Consider the following 17,649-nt stretch of genomic DNA (forward strand, 5'->3'; position numbering starts at 1 on the left):
TCCAATGATAAGGAACCATCTGGGGAGCAAGTTATTGTGGCTCTGAGTTTGCATAGAATGTAGTCACTTGACTTCAGTAGGGGTTTATCTCCCACCTGAAGTGGATTGGATGTCTATTGTTTGGTGAAATAGGGCCTTCCCTCAGGGGGAAAACTCTCCACTGACAAGGTCAAAACCTGGGGTTTCTACCTTCCAACTAAATAAACTGGGGACTTCTAGATTTCCATGTTGACCATCCGAATCAGCCCATATTTAGAGCATTGTGTTGAGTCCAGAAAGGCACATGCTTAGAGGAGAGTTTACAGAATGGTGAAAGGCCACTGAATGAAGATTTGTTTTGAAGGAAGTAGAGACCTTTATCCAGGAGAAAACTTGGTGGTGGGGGTTGGGAGGAATGATATTAATTTTCTAATATTTGAAAGGCTGTCATTTGGAAAAGGGAATTAACTTTTTTGGCTTAGTTATGTTGACTGGAAAAAAAAACACATTACTATTAAATAGTCAGAAAAACCACTCTTTAATTAAGGAAAGGGGTACAGTGCTAAATTAAGACTCAATGCAGAGTTCTGAGGATCGACCTCTGGTTGCTCTGGTCACTGACCCCTGGGAATGCCCTAGATTGGACAATTCCAAGGAGCCATTAAAGTTGGGAAGCTTAAATACCTTTCTAGGAGAACTTAGGGACTAATGATGAGAGGAATAGTTGATTGACTTTACAATGGTAACAAAGGAAAATGAGGAGTCCCAAACAGGAATAACAGTGATGATGCCAAAGCTTTACAATGGACACAAAGGGCTGGGCCACCTTGTAAAGGATTTTGGCCTAAGGGGAGAAACCATTGGGACAAAAGAGATACTTAGCACCTGCTGGGATTAGTCATCCCCACTTAAACTACTTTATGGTCTATTGTTAGTCTAAAACTGTCCAAGTAGGTCATATATCCTAGTATTATAACAAACTTCACCTCCCTCCTCATTCAATGGAGTCCTTGGGAAAAATTACTTAATGGGGAAGAGAAAGCAAGCCGTGGGACACTGACTTCTTTTATCCCAGCCAGCTACTCACATCTCTTCCCTTTTCCTGTCTTCCCAGTTTCTGTGAGGCTTTGGGAGAATGACTTTAGAATAGGAATCTGCCTGACTGCCTGTTCACAAGCCCCTATGAATGTGCAATAAATTTTCAAGCCCCTTTGGAAGAATAAAACAAGTTTCTTCTTTTTCTCCTCTTCCTTTCTTTTACAGTGTGTGTGTGTGTGTGTGTGTGTGTGTGTGTGTGTGTGTGTGTGTGTGTGTGTGTGTGGTTTGAGGAAAAATTTCACATAATTATGAAGTCTGTGTCATATTGGTTGGCCCAAGCAATAAAAGTGAAAGAAAGGCCTGAAAGGTGATTTCATGCTTCCATACATTGTCTGCTTTATTTAAGACCCTTTGGGGAGAAATGGAAGATGCTTCTTCCACGGACTATTAACTGACTCAACAGGAAGGTATGTGGTAGGAATCTGATTTGGTCCATTTCTCCCCAGAAAGGAAAGTCTGGTTATCTAGATATCCCTATGAAACTTACTGCTTCCACACCCTTCTCCTCCCTTCACAGCTTTGTTTCAATAGTTTGAGCTTTGATAATAAAGCCATAGAATGTTTGAGTTGGAGGACTCTCAGTGATCACTGAATAGATGAGGGAGCCCAGAATTTTACATTGAATGATTGTGCAATCTCAAGGAGAAGCTGCCAAGATGGAACCTTAAAGTTTCTCATGCTTGACGTTCCTGTATTTCTGTACCTTCTATCTCCACCTCAATCTCAGCACCTGCTCCCTCGTCTCTTAAATCAGTTTCCCCTGTTCCCAGAGATAGGCATATGAGCTAGTGGAAAGAACACAGAATCTCAGAATGGAAAGGAACCTCACAGTTTATCTGATCTAACCTGTACTTTAATAAGAATCTTTTCTAGGACCTACCTGAACAATAGTCATCCAGTCTCCACTTGAACCCAATTACCTCTAAAGGTAGCTGAGGACACTTGGAAGACAGCTCTAAATGTAAGAAAGTTATTCCAACATCATTATTCAAACCTAAATTCATCTCTTTGCAATTTCTGTCCATTGTTCCTACTTGTCTGCCTTTTGTATCTGTCAAGTGGAATCTAGAAGCCCCCAAACTTGTAGCCTAGAAAAATTTAATGATCCCCAGTTTTCTTAGTTTAAAGATGAAAGCCCCAAGGTTGACTTTGTTGCAAGGTCACAGGAAATGAGAGTTCAGCAGTTTAACAGCCAAGTAAAAGCCTTCCACTCTCCACCCTCTCATGTTCACAGTATGACTTCAGATCCCCAAAGAGGCATCTCTCTTCTCTGTACTATTATTATTAGGCTTTGGTCATCTAAATCAAGAGCTTTCCTCACCAGTAAGTCCTCCCCAATCTAAGTACTTTTGTCAGGGTGAAGAAGACAATTGGGTTAAAACCTATAAGCAAGCACCAAATAAAAACAATAGCTGGAATTTATATGAGATTATATTTAAAGAGAGTTTTAGGGTTTACAAAATGCTTTATTAAAATTTTCTCATTTTTTTCCTCCCAACAACTCTGGGATGTAAGAGGGGCTATTATTATCCACATTTCACAGATGAGAAAACTGAGGTAGAATTAGTTAAGTGACTTTCTCAGTGTGATGTGGCTAGTGTCTGAGGCTGGATTGATCCAGAACTTCCTGCTTCCTGGTATAATGCTTTATTCCCTGTTGTTTCTCTAATGCAGAGAAGAGCTTCTGCAAGGGCAGGATGAGGGAGTAGGGGTATAAGAAATAGCAGCAATTTGCTGGTGAGAGTGGAATATACAAATCTGGGTGTGGAAGTGGGATTATGGGGATTAGGAACAGCCCTAGTAAGAGGGAAGGTGCTTAAATCCAAAGGATCTCGATATTCAATGGTGGGTTCCCCAATCCCCTAACATAGGTTAGGCTATAAAAGGCCACAAAGTCAGGATTTGGGTTAGGGCAAGGCTCAAGTTGTGCCTCCCTTGTGAAGTTTCCTGGGAGTCTCTACCTCTTATCACTGTGATTTTGTTCTCACCCAAAGGCATAAAATAACTCATTCAAGAAGGTTGGGGGCCTTTCAGAATTGACAGATACTGAAGACTGTGGGAGCCATCACACTTGGACTAGATGACTGTAGTGTTTCCATATAGGTAAGGGGAGCTACATTTATCAGCATGAAGTGTTTCACTATCCTTTTTATGTGAGGGGTAAGTAAACCTTCTTTGGTTAACTATGCTATGACCTGATAGAAGACTAAAGGGGTGATCAATGTGTTCTATTCTATTTCTAAAGCTGTGATTTATTATAGTTCTCATTATTTAAAAAAAAAAGAAGACTAAAGGGAAAGAAAAGAAAAAGTTCATTTTTTCATAGCAATTAATTATGGAAGGCTGCATGATACAGCTATAGAAACACTGGATTTCGATCAAAGGACCTGCATTCTAATCCCAGCTCTGATATTTATTATCCTAAGTCATATGGATGGATCAGTCACTTAACTTTTTCCTCACTTATAAGATGAGAGGGCTGGATCAGATGGTTGCTTCTTTCCAGGTCTAATTTCCATTTCTTCATAAAGTTACCTACTGGGATTTTCCTTGAGTACCCTGACCCAAAAAATGCATCACAAGAAAAGTTCACAGTTACAGGATATGCTGTCTATGTATACATATGGAAGCCTGGTCATCATCTCTTGCCATGGACGAAAGTCAATTGGTTGGTGTGAGCATGACAATTTTGGATTCTGGTGATCTTCACTGGCATTAGGCTTAGAAACTTCACTCTTCACTCAAGTATTTTTCTGAAAAGAAGACAACAGATTATAGAGATTTGGGAAGCATAGAGGAAAATAAAGAAACAGAGTTAGATAAGATGGCTCTCTTGGGGTCCTCAGGTTGAAAGGGATTTTGAAAGTTCAAACTCAGGGCAGCTAGGTGACTGGGTCTCTAGCCAGACCTAGAGACAGGAGGTCCTTCATTCAAATCTAGCTTTAGATACTCTGGGAAAGTCATTTCACCCCAATTGCCTAGCCCTTACTGCTCATCTAACTTGGAACAAACACTTAGTATTAATTTGAAGACAAAGTAATAGTTGACTTTTTTTTTAATTAAAAAAGGAAGTTCAAACTCCTTTGCCTGGCACTGAGGGGCTTCCATGATCTAGGAGCACTATTGGTTCAGAATAAAAGTCACTAGACTTTCATGACCCTGGGGGGAAGATATTAACTAGTAGGTGTAAGGTAAGAGTTACCTTCCCCTAATGGATTTTGTTCTGAACCAATTATACTCCTACATCATCAATATTTAGGGGGAGCTAATATAGATACAAATCTAGTCTACTATCCCTCTCTCAAAGAAAAACTGAGCAGCCAGACCCATTGCCTAGAATCGCAGTCTCCCTTAAGAGTAAAAGACAAGATTATAGAGATATCTATCAATGCTTCCTCTAAAACTACCTGTTTTTTTTTTTTAAAAACCCTTTACTTCCATCTTAAAATCTATAATACTGTGTATTGATTCCAAGCAGAAGAGCAACACAGGATAGGCAATAGGGGGTCAAGTGACTTACCCAGGAAGGTACTGGAAGAGGCCTTAAGTGGTGGGGAAACTATTTTTTCAAACTAATATTAAGTTCATCTTCCCTTTTTTCTTTTCTCTGAGGATCTCTGGCCCCTCCATACAACTGTCATTATTGCCTAATTCTTTCATTTCTTGGTCATCAAGTGGCAAACATGGCATTTACTGCATTCCACACAGGGCCCCTGTTTCCCATTTTGTAAAATGGAGAAAATAATTGTGTTTCACCAGGAGGCTGTAAGGTATTATTACTTCTACAGGAATACCTGATAACACTAACCTGCTTCTTCAAGGGTAGAGAAATGTTGGAACCCTTTTAGATCAGCAGATAGTAGGTCAAAAAGTACAGGTGCCTAAGGAAGGGAAAAAAGACAATAGTTGGGGAATGTAGTTAATTCATTCATCCATAAGGTAGGGGAGAGCCCTGGATTTAACTCCTATTTCTAGAAGGTAGTGAGGTATTGTGGATAAAGTATTAGACTAATATTCAGGATGAAAATTCTAGCTATGCAGCCATGGGGAAGTAGCATGATTTGACAAAGAGGGCTTCTGTTTCCTCAGGTATTAAATGGGAATAATAATACAATAGTACCAGTCTCAGAGGGTTGTAGTAAAGATCAGTTGGGACCAGATATGTAAAATGGCTATATAAATATTATTAAAACTTTAGTATGACCATGAAAAGTCACTTGACTTTCTCAGTGCCCCAATTCCTCATCTGTAAAATGGGGAGAAAACCCTTTGCTTCTTTCCTGCTTCACTATGATACTGGAAGATGAATAATATTTTAAAAGTCAATTAAGATGCCAAAATCCATGAAAAAAAAATTCTCTATTGTTAAAACTGAATTAAAACTCTGATCCTTAATTTCTATAGAGTTTTATTAATATTTACTTGAGTAAAAGAAGGTAGACAGAGAGAAAAAATCTATTTCTAACTAGCCACATGGGTGCTTCTCCACATGGCTCTCTCTTCTACCTTCCTTTGGCTGCCACATCCAAGGGAATAGAGAGACCACTTCCTGAAACATCCTCTTTTATATCTTCTCCTTTACCCCAGATCCTTTCCAGGTCATGTACCTAGGTCATTGTCTCGTGACCCACACTGAAGTGCACTCATGTAATGTAGTGCTAGTAGTTACCAGGACACAGGTAGGGCCCCAGTATCATCCTGGGAGGAGGGTTCCCTTCACACACTATCATGATATTACTATCAAGAAGTATTATTGTTTCTAAGAATAGTTACATAACTATTTGCTGGAAATATGTTCCAGGGGTTCTGAATACTAAGAGGATTGAAACCTCCAAATTAAATTATATAAACAATTAACATCTATCCATTTTAACTTTACCTTTCTCAAATTAATTTAATGCACTCTGCAAATACATTTTCTTCAGCCTTTGAACATCTGAGTAAAGTTGAATAGAACTCAATTATTCCCATCTTATAGTTAGGGAGATAGAGTCACAAAGAAGAATAGGACTGTACCTAAATCTTCACATTAAATCAATGGTAGCTATATCTAGAAAAAAAAAAAACCAGATTATTAATTCCCAAAGATATATTTAGGCAGCAAATAGCACAGTGGATAGAGTGTTAGACCTGGGGTCTATAAGAACTGAATTCAAATCTGCCCTCAGACACTTACTAGTTATGTGACCCTGAGCAAGTCATTTAAGTATCTGAATTTCCATTGTGGAGATAACAATAGTACCTAGTTCCCTGAATCATTGTGAAGATAAAATTTGTAAAGTGTTTTATAAACCTTAAAGCTTCATATAAATTTAGATATTATGATACTACGCCACTGCTGAATAGTAGAGCATCTCTTTAAGCACTGAATATACTTCTTAAAGATAAAGAATTTATAATTTTTCTCTTTCACATGAAGGTTTATACTCACTCATCTGTGGGATTATATAAATGATGTTTATATATGATAAAATGCTTTAAGATTTGCAAAGTGCTTTAATATATCATTTCATTGGATCCACTTAGTAGCTTTGTGAGGTGTTTATTATCCCCATTTTGCAGGTGAGGAAACTGAGGTTGAGAGAGGCTAAGGAACTTGTTCAGGAAGTATCTGAGACAGGAATTGAACTTGGGCTTTACTGACACTGAACCAGGTCCAGGCTAATTGAGACAAAGGTACTGACTAAACACAAGAAAAGATGCTCAAATTCCCTAAGAACAAGAAAATTGCAAATCAAGACAATCTTAAGATTTTATCTTATCCTCATTTTTTGTTGTTGTTCAGTCATTTTTCAGTTGTGCCCAACACTTTGTTGCCCCATCTGGGGTTTTCTTGGAAAAGATACTGGAGTGGTTTGCCATTTTCTTCTCCAGCTCATTTTATAGAGGAAACTAAGATTAAGTGACTTGCCCAGGGTCAACCAGATAGTAAGTGTCTGAGGTCAGATCTGAATTCAGGAAGATGGAGTCTTCCTTACCATAGTCCTCACTCTCTCTACTGCACCACCTAGCTGCCTTACGTGTCAAATAACACAAAAAAAATTCTTTTTAGAGTTCAAAGTTGGTGTAACTGAGGGAGAAAAAAATATTCTTAGATATTGTAACCATAAAAACATTTTTGGAGAATAATATGGCAACAAATGTCACAAAGCTGGTCTTACCTTTTGACAGATTCTATTAATAAAAGTTTATCTCAAAATAAAAGGAAAAAAGAATCATTCTCTCCAAGGTTAACAAGGATCTTTTCACCATAAATTGGTGGCCTTTTCTATCTTCATCCTACTTCATGGCTGACAGCTTCTGGACAATGCTCTATCTCAGTTGTCCTATTAGTCTGATTGCTTTTCCTCAGAAAGAGCAATGTGATTCAAAAGCCAAAAAAGTTCATGAAAACTTGGGCTATATTAGAACTAGTATGGCTTCCAGGAAGAAGGAAGTATTAATTCCAGGTACTTTGCCTTCATCAGACTTCATTTGTAGCATCATGATTATTTCTAGGCACCACAGTTTAAGAAGGACATTGGTAAAATGGAGAGATCAGTTGAAGGAATTTAGGTTATTTAACCTGGAAAAGAGAAGACTCAGAGAGAATGTAATAGCTATGTCCTAAAGTTACTTTTTCATATGTCATCTGGAGGAGGGACTAGACTTGATTTGTTTGACCCTAGAGAGCAGAAGCAAGAATAATAATTGGAAGCTGAAAAGAGGCCAATTTCAATTTCTTTTCAGAGAAAAATTCCTAACAATTTGTTGTGGTTTATCCTATGTTTTCAAAGACCAATGATATCATGTTGAGTGATATCTTGACTTGTGAGTGAATTAGATTTAAGTGAGGTAGAGTTGCACAAAATCTTCAGCCTCTCTCTCTCTTCCAGGGTCATCAAAATCCAGTAGCAAGATAAAAGTTAGGATGACTGGTAATGGCCCTGGACGTAGTGGATGACCTTGATATCTTTGATGCCTTACCAAGCTCTAAGCACTCCATAGCACCTGCTTCTATTGCCTTCATGGCCACTGGAACAAATTGTTCTCATCTGCCAATTCTGCCATGATATCTAAGGAATCTTTCAACTCTAATTCTATAAGCTTATATTGATCCTATTTATAACTGCCATATTTCTAATAATAAAAATAAGTGGTTTAAGTTTTGCAGAGCACTTATCTCATAGTACAACATATCATTTTAACTTCCTAGCAAACTTGAGAGGTAGATGTTATTATTATTCCCATTTAAAGCCATCTAAAAGTGGCTGGTAGAAATTTGACAATCTTTGGAGGTCCTCAAGCAGAGGCCTACCATTGGATATTTTACTGTGGAAATTCCTTTTGTCCACTGTTTTAACGAGATGGCTGCTTAATTCCCTTCCAAGTTTTATTTTCCTGGGATTCTTAGTCTTCTTTGCTGGATGTTTATTTATGTCCACATCCCTTAACCACAGGTGTGCTCTACAGGTCTGTCTCTTGTTACATCCACTTTTGGTGATTAACCCCTTGATTTCAATGATCATCTCTACACAGACAATTCCTTAGTTTAATCTGTCTCAGAATCTCTAGCCTTTTTCAAGGTCTACCTCCTAATGGAATCTTTTCTGACCTGCAACCCTCCAAATTTTTAGTACTTTTTTCTCTCGTAAAATTCTTATTTACTTACCAATGTATATGTGGTTTCCTCCCTATCCCCAAAAGAAAAAAAGCAAGAAACAAACATTCATTAAGCTCCTAATGTGTGCTAGGCTTTGTGCTAAATGCAGCTACAAAGAAAGGCAAAAGACAGTCACTACCATCAAGGAGGCTATAATTTAATGATGAAGATAACATGCAAACAACTATGAACAAATTAGCTATAAATGTGATCAATTGAGGATAGTCTTGGAAAGATTAAGGGGGATGGAATCACAAAATATAGTGGCATTTTACCAGAGACTTGAAAGGAAGTCAAAGAATTTAAGAGGAAAGGAGTTCTGAGCATGGAGGGCAGCCCGTGAAAATGTCCAGTGTCAGGAGATGGAGTATCTAGTATGAGGAATAGCAAAGGAGGGCAGTGTTAGTGGATTATGGAGTACCTAGAGAGTTAGAATATGAGCCTAGCTATCTTGACCATCAAATCCATAACTCTTTGCACTAGAGCTCTTCAATTCATTCATTTCTACCTTGTTCAGTGCCCAGAGTTTTATGTAAAGCACACTCTTTATTTTATTAATTCTATTAAAATTAATTAATATATCATTGCTTGGTTTTTGTCAATATTCATTCAGTTTATCATGAATTTTTTTAAGATTGTTGACTTGCTGATTATTTTTCATAAAGTCATTCCCTACTATGGAGTGGCTCCTCCCCTCCCCAAGAATAACATACCTGTAACTTGGCAAAAACCAAGGAGGCTCCATGATTTTGAAACTCTTCTAGCAATTCCCCAAGTCCTGTCATCACTGTATAATCAACATTACAGATATGGGTACAGTCCAGGATGGTACAACGTGGGGGTGATGCTGAAGGAAAAATCAAGAAAGAGTTTTGGTTAGAGTTAATTCATGTATTCATCCATTCATTCTTTCACTCAACAAACATGTTCCAAACCTCAGGAATGCCTGACCAATCTCTCCCCAACATGCTAAGTTGCACCTGGATTTATCATCTGACCCAGAAGAACTATATCCACATATCCTAAAAGTACTGGCAGATGTGTTTATTGAGTAGTGATATTTGAAAGATCACAAAAAATGGAGAAGTTCAATAGATTTAGAGAAAAGCAAATGTCCCAATTTTTAAATAAGGAAAGAGAAAAATGTTTGCAAACTACAGACTAGTTAGCTTGACTTCAATTCCTGGAAAAGTTCTAGAGAGGATCATTAAAGAGATAGTTGGCAAACATCTAGAAAATGGGATAAAATGGAATGAAACCACTTGGGAATCATTAGCAGAGACTTTGGAGTAGAAATTAATACATGAAAGTAAGATAAATTTGTATACTTTGGCATACAGTAGAAATTTCTGTGTCAGAGACCCAGATAAACTCCAAAGATAATTATTTAGGTAGATTCTCAAGATTCTCACATATATACTCCTTAAAGGAAGGAAGGTTCAGGTGGAAGGAAAAAACCAGAACATAGAGAACTGATTCTACTTCCATGTCTATAAGCTTACCTGAAAGAGCCTGATTATATACAGTCTTCCAGAGAGTTTCAACTGCTGGAAAGTGCAGACCACTAATGGGCCGAAGGACAAGCACTGGGCCTTTAGATATTTGCTGGTGGACAAGGAGAAGAAAGGTCAAAGGGTAAAGGGATGGAGAAAGATAAAATCTAGGGCTTCTTTTTTTTGCCTTGGGTTTTGATGAACACATCAAGCATACTTCTTATCCCATCATAGAACAATATGGGCAATAGTTCACATACATACATACATACACACACACACACACACACACACACACACTTTACTTTAAGTTATAAAAATTTCTTTACCTATATTATTCTTATTTGAGTCTCTTAACAGTCCTTTGAGACATGTGCTATATAATAAGTATCAAAAACAGGATTTTACCAACTTCAAATTCAATTTTACTACTATACCACACTGTCTTTCAGTCATAAAATGCTGGAGTTAGAATCTTAGAGATCAAGAACCTCAGAAGTCATCTAATCTAGCTCCTTCATTTTACAAATAAATATAAAGAGTGACATTATAAGTGAATTAAGAGAATATAGCATAGTTTACCTGTCAGATCTATGGACAAAGGAAGAATTTGTGGCCAAACAGGAGACAGAGAACATTACAAGTTGTAAAATGAATAATTTTGATTATATTAGATTAAAAATGTTTTGTATAAACAAAACCAATGCAAGATTAGAAGGGAAAAAACAATCGGGGAGGGGGGGAGTATAACAAATTTCTCTGATAAAGATCTCATTTATCAAATATATAACTAAGGATCCAAGTCATTCCCCAATTGATAAATGGCCAAAGAATATTATAGGAGTAAAAATAAATAAATATTCCTAGTACTGAAAAATATATAGGAATTTTTAATAATAAATTAAAAGAGAATAAAGGAAAAAAAGAAGTTCTTTCAGTCAAGTAAGCAGAGCAAAAGAGCCAGAGACTCACACCTGCAACACTTAAGCAAAAGCACAAGCTCTGGAAAAAAAAAAGCCTCCTCCCCACCCCCCACAGTGTGGGTCTCAGCCAAATTTATCTCCCAAGCATCCTTATGTAAAATGGAGATGTAACTTAAAAGGATGCTGGGAATGTAGCTCAAGTGTGGCACATTTCCCACCTGCACAATATGAATAGGCAGTTTTCAGATGAAGAAATCAAAGTCATCAATGATCATATTTAATAAAATGTTCTAAATCACTCTTAATTAGAGAAATGCAAATTACAACAACTATGCAGTACCAACTCACAACTATCAGATTGGCCAATGTGGCAGTAAAGAAACATGATAAATGTTGGAGATGTGGCAAAATTGGGACACTAATGCACTGCTGGTGAAGTTGCGAACTGATCCAACCACTTGGAGGACAATATGGAATTATGCTCAATGGGCTATAAAAGAATGAATACCCTTTGATCCATTAATACCACTATTAGGTCTGTGTCCTATGAAGATGGGATTAATTCTCTCCTGCCCATTTTTAGATTTAATCACCAAAAGTATATACACCCCACTTATCCTTAAGTATGGGGAGGTCTGTCACCCATGTGTGCTATAGTGGATGACGAATCAGAAACATACTGATTGCACCTCTGGGCATTCCCAAGCAAAGCTATAGCTTCATTTGATTCACGTAAAGTGGAAGGAAGGCACAGGAAGTGACAAAAGGAAGGGTCTTTAAAAGTGACAAGAACTTCCTGTGACTAACTCTTTCACCTTCAAACTTGGCCCTCTGGCTGGGAACCATGGACTGCTCTTTCATTTTCCCTTAGAACTACCATGTGGGTAACTGAAAAAGGCTGACTCCCTTTCCCGGCTTTTCTGGAGGTACCAGCCTCCAGAGAGGTCCCTTGTCTTGGAGGAGGCCTTGTGGCTAGAACCCTTGTTTAATTTACCTCTGGGCTCCTTTGCTGGGGTCTCTGAAGCCCTGCTTGGTTAGGACCGGGTTGGAGTAAATATCTACTCTCTCATTTCCTTACTTTCACTCTTTCCTTCTTTTATAAATAAGTTGCTATAAAGTCATTCTGACTTGAGTAATAATTTCTTGCGACCACATTCTTATAAAGTTAGTACAACCCTTTTATTTTTAACTCTTACAGTCCTGAAGAGATAAAAAAAATGAGAAAGGGTCCTGCTTGTTATGAATTTTAGATTTACTCCACCCTGCTTAGTCTTTAGAATTTTAGCAACCAGGAATGTATACACCCCCACTTAAGGATTAAGTGTGGAGGAGGAAGGTGTATGACCCACCTGTGCTAGCAAGTGACAAACCAGAAACAACTGGCTGACCCCCTGGGCCATCCAAAACCAAGTTTAAGCCACCATTGGTATGTGTAAGACACAGGAAGTAATGTAAAAAACTGCCTTTATATTTTACGTCACTTCCTGTGAGAGGGCATGGAACTCGACCATGGAGGAATTCGAGCATGAGACCTCAGACTGCTTCCCTTAGATGATCACATGGTGAGTGATAAGGCTGACTCCCCTTTCACACTGGTGAGTGTGGTTGCTAAGGAAGGAGAATCCTGCTGGCTGTGGTCATTCCCAAGAGAGCGGACTCTCTGGCTATGGTTCTATGGCAGAGAAGTGAGCAAATGCTTATAGCCACCAGAGAACTGCAAGAAGTAAAGTGTTGGCTTTCAGTGGTAGGATTGCCAGCCAGTCGGTACACTTGAGGCTTCTCACATACCAGGGTGTGAGCAAGGACACCTTGCCCTGGATTATAAAAATTGGAAGAACCAGGAAATAATAGCACAAAAAGTCTGAAACCTGAGACATCATCCCCCACACCTTGGGAAGAAAGCCCTATGCTAGCATAAAGCTAATAGTTAAGTCTAGTGGCGAATATTTTTTTTAAATGAGTAAACAAAATAGAAAGAACTTAATCAGAGATAGCTACTATGGGGATAGAGAACACTAGAGTTCAAATTTAGAAGATGGTGAAGTAAAAATGCCTACCTCTAAAAAAACATCAAGGAAAAATGTAAAATGATCACAAGCCGAAAAAGTTTTTGGAAGAGCTTTAAAAAGATTTAAAAAACTAAATGAGATGACAAAAAAGGATATACACCACCACAGAAGGAACAGATAGAATCTGAATGCAGAACTGAAAAATACCATTCTTCAACTTATTTCTTCCATGAATTATTCTCTAGTATTAACAATACGTGTCTTGTTTCACAATGTGTTGATCATGGAAATATGCATTATATCTAATATATATATTCTATGTTAGATATATCATATATCTAATATCTAATATATATTATGTGTATTATATACATATATAAATATGCATCATATATGTACAAGCAATATCATATTACATACTTTCTTGGGGAGGAAGTAAGGATAGAAGGGAGAGAAGATGGATTGCAAAATGTCAGAAAATGGATATTAAAAATTGTATCAACAAGTAATCTAGACAAAAAAAATCTTTTAAAAACTATCACCTCTCAAATCTGGCCTCAGTCACTTCCCAGCTGTGTGACCCTGGGCAAGTCACTTGACCCCTATTGCCTAGCCCTTACCACTCTTCTGCCTTGGAGCCAATACATAGTATTGACTCCAAGATGGAAGGTAAGGGTTTTAAAAAAAAAACAAAAAAAAAACTATCACCTCCTACCAAAAAGGTAAATAAGAGTAGGAGAAGGGGATTAGAAAAAAAATTAGAACAATGAATGAAAAAGACAACCAACTAGAAAAAGATATCAAAACTCACTTAGAATTGGGCAAAGGGAAGCTAGTGACATAAGACAATAAAAAATAACAAAAGAAAATCAAAAGAATGAAAAAATAGAAGAGAATATGAAAAAATATTATTACAAAATAACTGTCAAGGGGAGACAATATAAAGAATTGTCAGACTACCAGAAATTTATGATCAAAAAGAGTTTAGACTTTAAGAAATTATTAGGGAAAATTATTGAGGAAAATTGTCCAGAAGTTTTAGAACTAGATAATAAAATAGAAATTGAAAGAATACACTAATTATCACCTGAAAAAGACCCTAAGATGAAAACTACTGGAACATTATTGCAGGATAAGATAAGTCTTAGTAGCCTCAACGTCAAAAGGACAAAGGGCACAGAACACAATATTTCAAAGAGTAAAGGAAAAGGGTTTAAAAACAAGAATAACATACCCAGCAAAGCTGAATATATTAAGTGAAAACATGAACATTTAGTGAACTGAAGAACTTCTGGCTATTCTTGAGGAAAAGACTGAGTAGAAAATTTAGCCTACAAGAATCACAAGGTAAACAACATAGACAATGGATTTAAAAAGGTTTGGGCCTGTTTACTTCTTTTTTGCAATCCTCAAGAATGATACCACTATTTGAATAGTCTGAAAGAATATGTATATAGATAGAAAACTTGAAGTTGAGTTGAATATAATATAATGAGCCAAATAATAATAATAATAAAACCAGGCAGAAGGAGGTAAAATGGAACAATTTTCTCATACAAAAGAGGTGTGAGTAGAAGAAATATTACAATGAAAGGGAAGAGAGAGTGGAGGGCAAATAGTTTTAGGAACCTATTTTCATCAGATCTGAGTTAAAGATGTTAAGATCTGGGTTATGACTAGAAGAATATGTCTCCTTAACTTATAGAGAAATAAAAGGGTAAGGGAATAGGCTAAGGGAGAGACTCTTAAAAGTATATGTAGATTATGAAAAAAGATGGTAAAGTGATAAAACAAAGGGAGGGATTCAGAAAAGAGTTAACATCAAGAAATAGGAGGACAAGGTGAGAGGATAAGAGAGTATACTTAGAGGAGAGAGTAGGGACAAGAACCTATAAGAAAATGAGGAAAGGACAAGGGAGGGACTTTTAGAAGGGTGGATTGATTTAGAACTAAGATGGCAAGGGGAGAGGATAAGGGAGGGACTCTTAAAAAGGCTGCTGATCAGGGAGGTAGTAGTCAGGAGAAATTAAGACTTCTGAGGAGGGATAGGGCAAAAAGAGAGGGAGAGAAGGACAGTGAGGAAAAATAATGCAGGGAGACTAGTAATTATAACTTAAATATATAATATAGCTTATAAAGATATAAATATAAGTTAGTAATTATAACTTTGAATGTGAATGGGATGAATTCATCCATAAAATGGAAATAGCAGAATGGATCAAAACCCGAAATTTGATGATACATATATATATTTTTTTAATTTTAATATTATTTTATTTGGTCGTTTTCATACATTATTCACTGGAAACAAAGATCGTTTTCTTTTCCTCCCCTCCCCCCCCCCCCCCCCCCCCCCCCGCCTTTCCCTCTCCCATAGCCGACGCATGATTCCACTGGTTATCACATGTGTTCTTGACTCGAACCCATTTCCCTGTTGTTGGAGTTTGCATTATAGTGTTCATTTAGAGTCTCTCCTCAGTCTTATCTCCTCCAACCCTGTGGTCAAGCAGTTGCTTTTCAGCGGTGTTTTTACTCCCACAGTTTATCCTCTGCTTGTGGGTAGTATTTTTTTTTAGATCCCTGCAGATTGTTCAGGGAAATTGCATTGATACTTATGGAGAAGTCCATCACCTTCGATTGTACCACAATGTATCAGTCTCTGTGTATAATGTTTTCCTGGTTCTGCTCCTTTCGCTCTGCATCACTTCCTGGAGGTTGTTCCAGTTCACATGGAATTCCTCCACTTTATTATTCCTTTTAGCACAATAGTATTCCATCACCAACATATACCACAATTTGTTCAGCCATTCCCCAATTGAGGGGCATCCCCTCATTTTCCAATTTTTGGCCACCACAAAGAGCGCAGCTATGAATATTTTTGTACAAGTCTTTTTGTCCATTATCTCTTTGGGGTACAAGCCCAGCAGTGCTATGGCTGGATCAAAGGGCAGACAGTCTTTTATCGCCCTTTGGGCATAGTTCCAAATTGCCCTCCAGAATGGTTGGATCAATTCACAACTCCACCAGCAATGAATTAATGTCCCCACTTTGCCACATCCCCTCCAGCATTCATTACTTTGCATAGCTGTCATGTTAGCCAATCTGCTAGGTGTGAGATGATACCTCAGAGTTGTTTTGATTTGCATCTCTCTGATTATAAGAGATGTAGAGCACTTTTTCATGTGCTTATTAATAGTTTTGATTTCTTTGGCTGAGAATTGCCTGTTCATGTCCCTTGCCCATTTGTCAATTGGAGAATGGCTTGATTTTTTGTACAATTGATTTAGTTCTTTATAAATTTTAGTAATTAAACCCTTGTCAGAGGTTTTTATGAAGATTGTTTCCCAATTTGTTGCTACCCTTCTGATTTTGGTTACATTGGTTTTGTTTGTACAAAAACTTTTTAATTTGATGTAATCCAGATTATTTATTTTGCATTTTGTAATTCTTTCTAATTCTTGCTTGGTTTTGAAGTATTTCCCTTCCCAAAGGTCTGACATGTATACTATTCTGTGTTCGCCTAATTTTCTTATAGTTTCCTTCTTTATGTTCAAGTCATTCATCCATTTTGAATTTATCTTGGTGTAGGGTGTGAGGTGTTGATCTAAGCCTAATCTTTCCCACACTGTCCTCCAATTTTCCCAACAGTTTTTATGAAATAGTGGGTTTTTGTCCCAAAAGCTGGGATCTTTGGGTTTGTCATATACTGTCTTGCTGAGGTTGCTTGCCCCCAGTCTATTCCACTGATCCTCCTTTCTGTCTCTTAGCCAGTACCAAATTGTTTTGATGACCGCTGCTTTATAATATAGTCTGAGATCTGGGACTGCAAGACCCCCTTCCTTTGTATTTTTTTTCATTAATTCCCTGGGTATCCTTGATCTTTTGTTCTTCCAAATGAACTTTGTTATGTTTTTTTCTAAATCAGTAAAAAAAATTTTTGGGAGTTCCATGGGTATGGCACTGAATAGATAGATGAGTTTGGGTAGGATGGTCATTTTTATTATATTGGCTCGTCCTACCCATGAGCAGTTAATGTTCTTCCAATTGTTCAAGTCTAGTTTTAGTTGTGTGGAAAGTGTTTTGTAGTTGTGTTCATATAGATCCTGTGTTTGTCTCGGGAGATAGATTCCTAAGTATTTTATTTTGTCTTGGGTAATTTTGAATGGGATTTCTCTTTCTAGTTCTTGCTGCTGAGCTGTGTTGGAATTATATAGAAATGCTGATGACTTATGTGGGTTTATTTTGTATCCTGCAACTTTGCTAAAGTTGTTGATTATTTCAATTAGCTTTTTGGTTGAATCTCTAGGATTCTTTAAGTAGACCATCATGTCATCTGCAAAGAGTGATAATTTGGTCTCCTCCTTGCCTATTTTGATGCCTTCAATTTCTTTTTCTTCTCTAATTGCTACTGCTAGTGTTTCTAATACAATGTCAAATAATAGAGGTGATAATGGGCATCCTTGTTTCACTCCTGATCTTAATGGGAATGCATCTAGTTTATCCCC

The 17,649-nt window shown here is 37.4% G+C and overlaps 1 protein-coding gene across 2 annotated transcripts in view; it reads right to left on the reverse strand.

The window, feature by feature from the left end:
* Positions 1 to 498: 498 nt before the first annotated feature.
* Positions 499 to 17,649, reverse strand: part of SLC26A11 (solute carrier family 26 member 11) — a 65,682-nt gene continuing 48,531 nt past the window's right edge. For both annotated transcript variants that reach the window (XM_007482901.3, XM_007482900.3), the window contains exons 14-17: positions 10,222 to 10,324; positions 9,433 to 9,566; positions 4,886 to 4,958; positions 499 to 3,830 (exon numbers count right to left, since the gene is read on the reverse strand). In XM_007482901.3, coding sequence (XP_007482963.2) covers positions 3,808 to 3,830; positions 4,886 to 4,958; positions 9,433 to 9,566; positions 10,222 to 10,324 — 333 coding nt within the window. In that variant the 3' untranslated portion in view covers positions 499 to 3,807. The remainder of the gene's footprint in view (positions 3,831 to 4,885; positions 4,959 to 9,432; positions 9,567 to 10,221; positions 10,325 to 17,649) is intronic.

Source organism: Monodelphis domestica, chromosome 2, assembly GCF_027887165.1.
Source record: "Monodelphis domestica isolate mMonDom1 chromosome 2, mMonDom1.pri, whole genome shotgun sequence".
NCBI lineage: Eukaryota > Metazoa > Chordata > Mammalia > Didelphimorphia > Didelphidae > Monodelphis > Monodelphis domestica.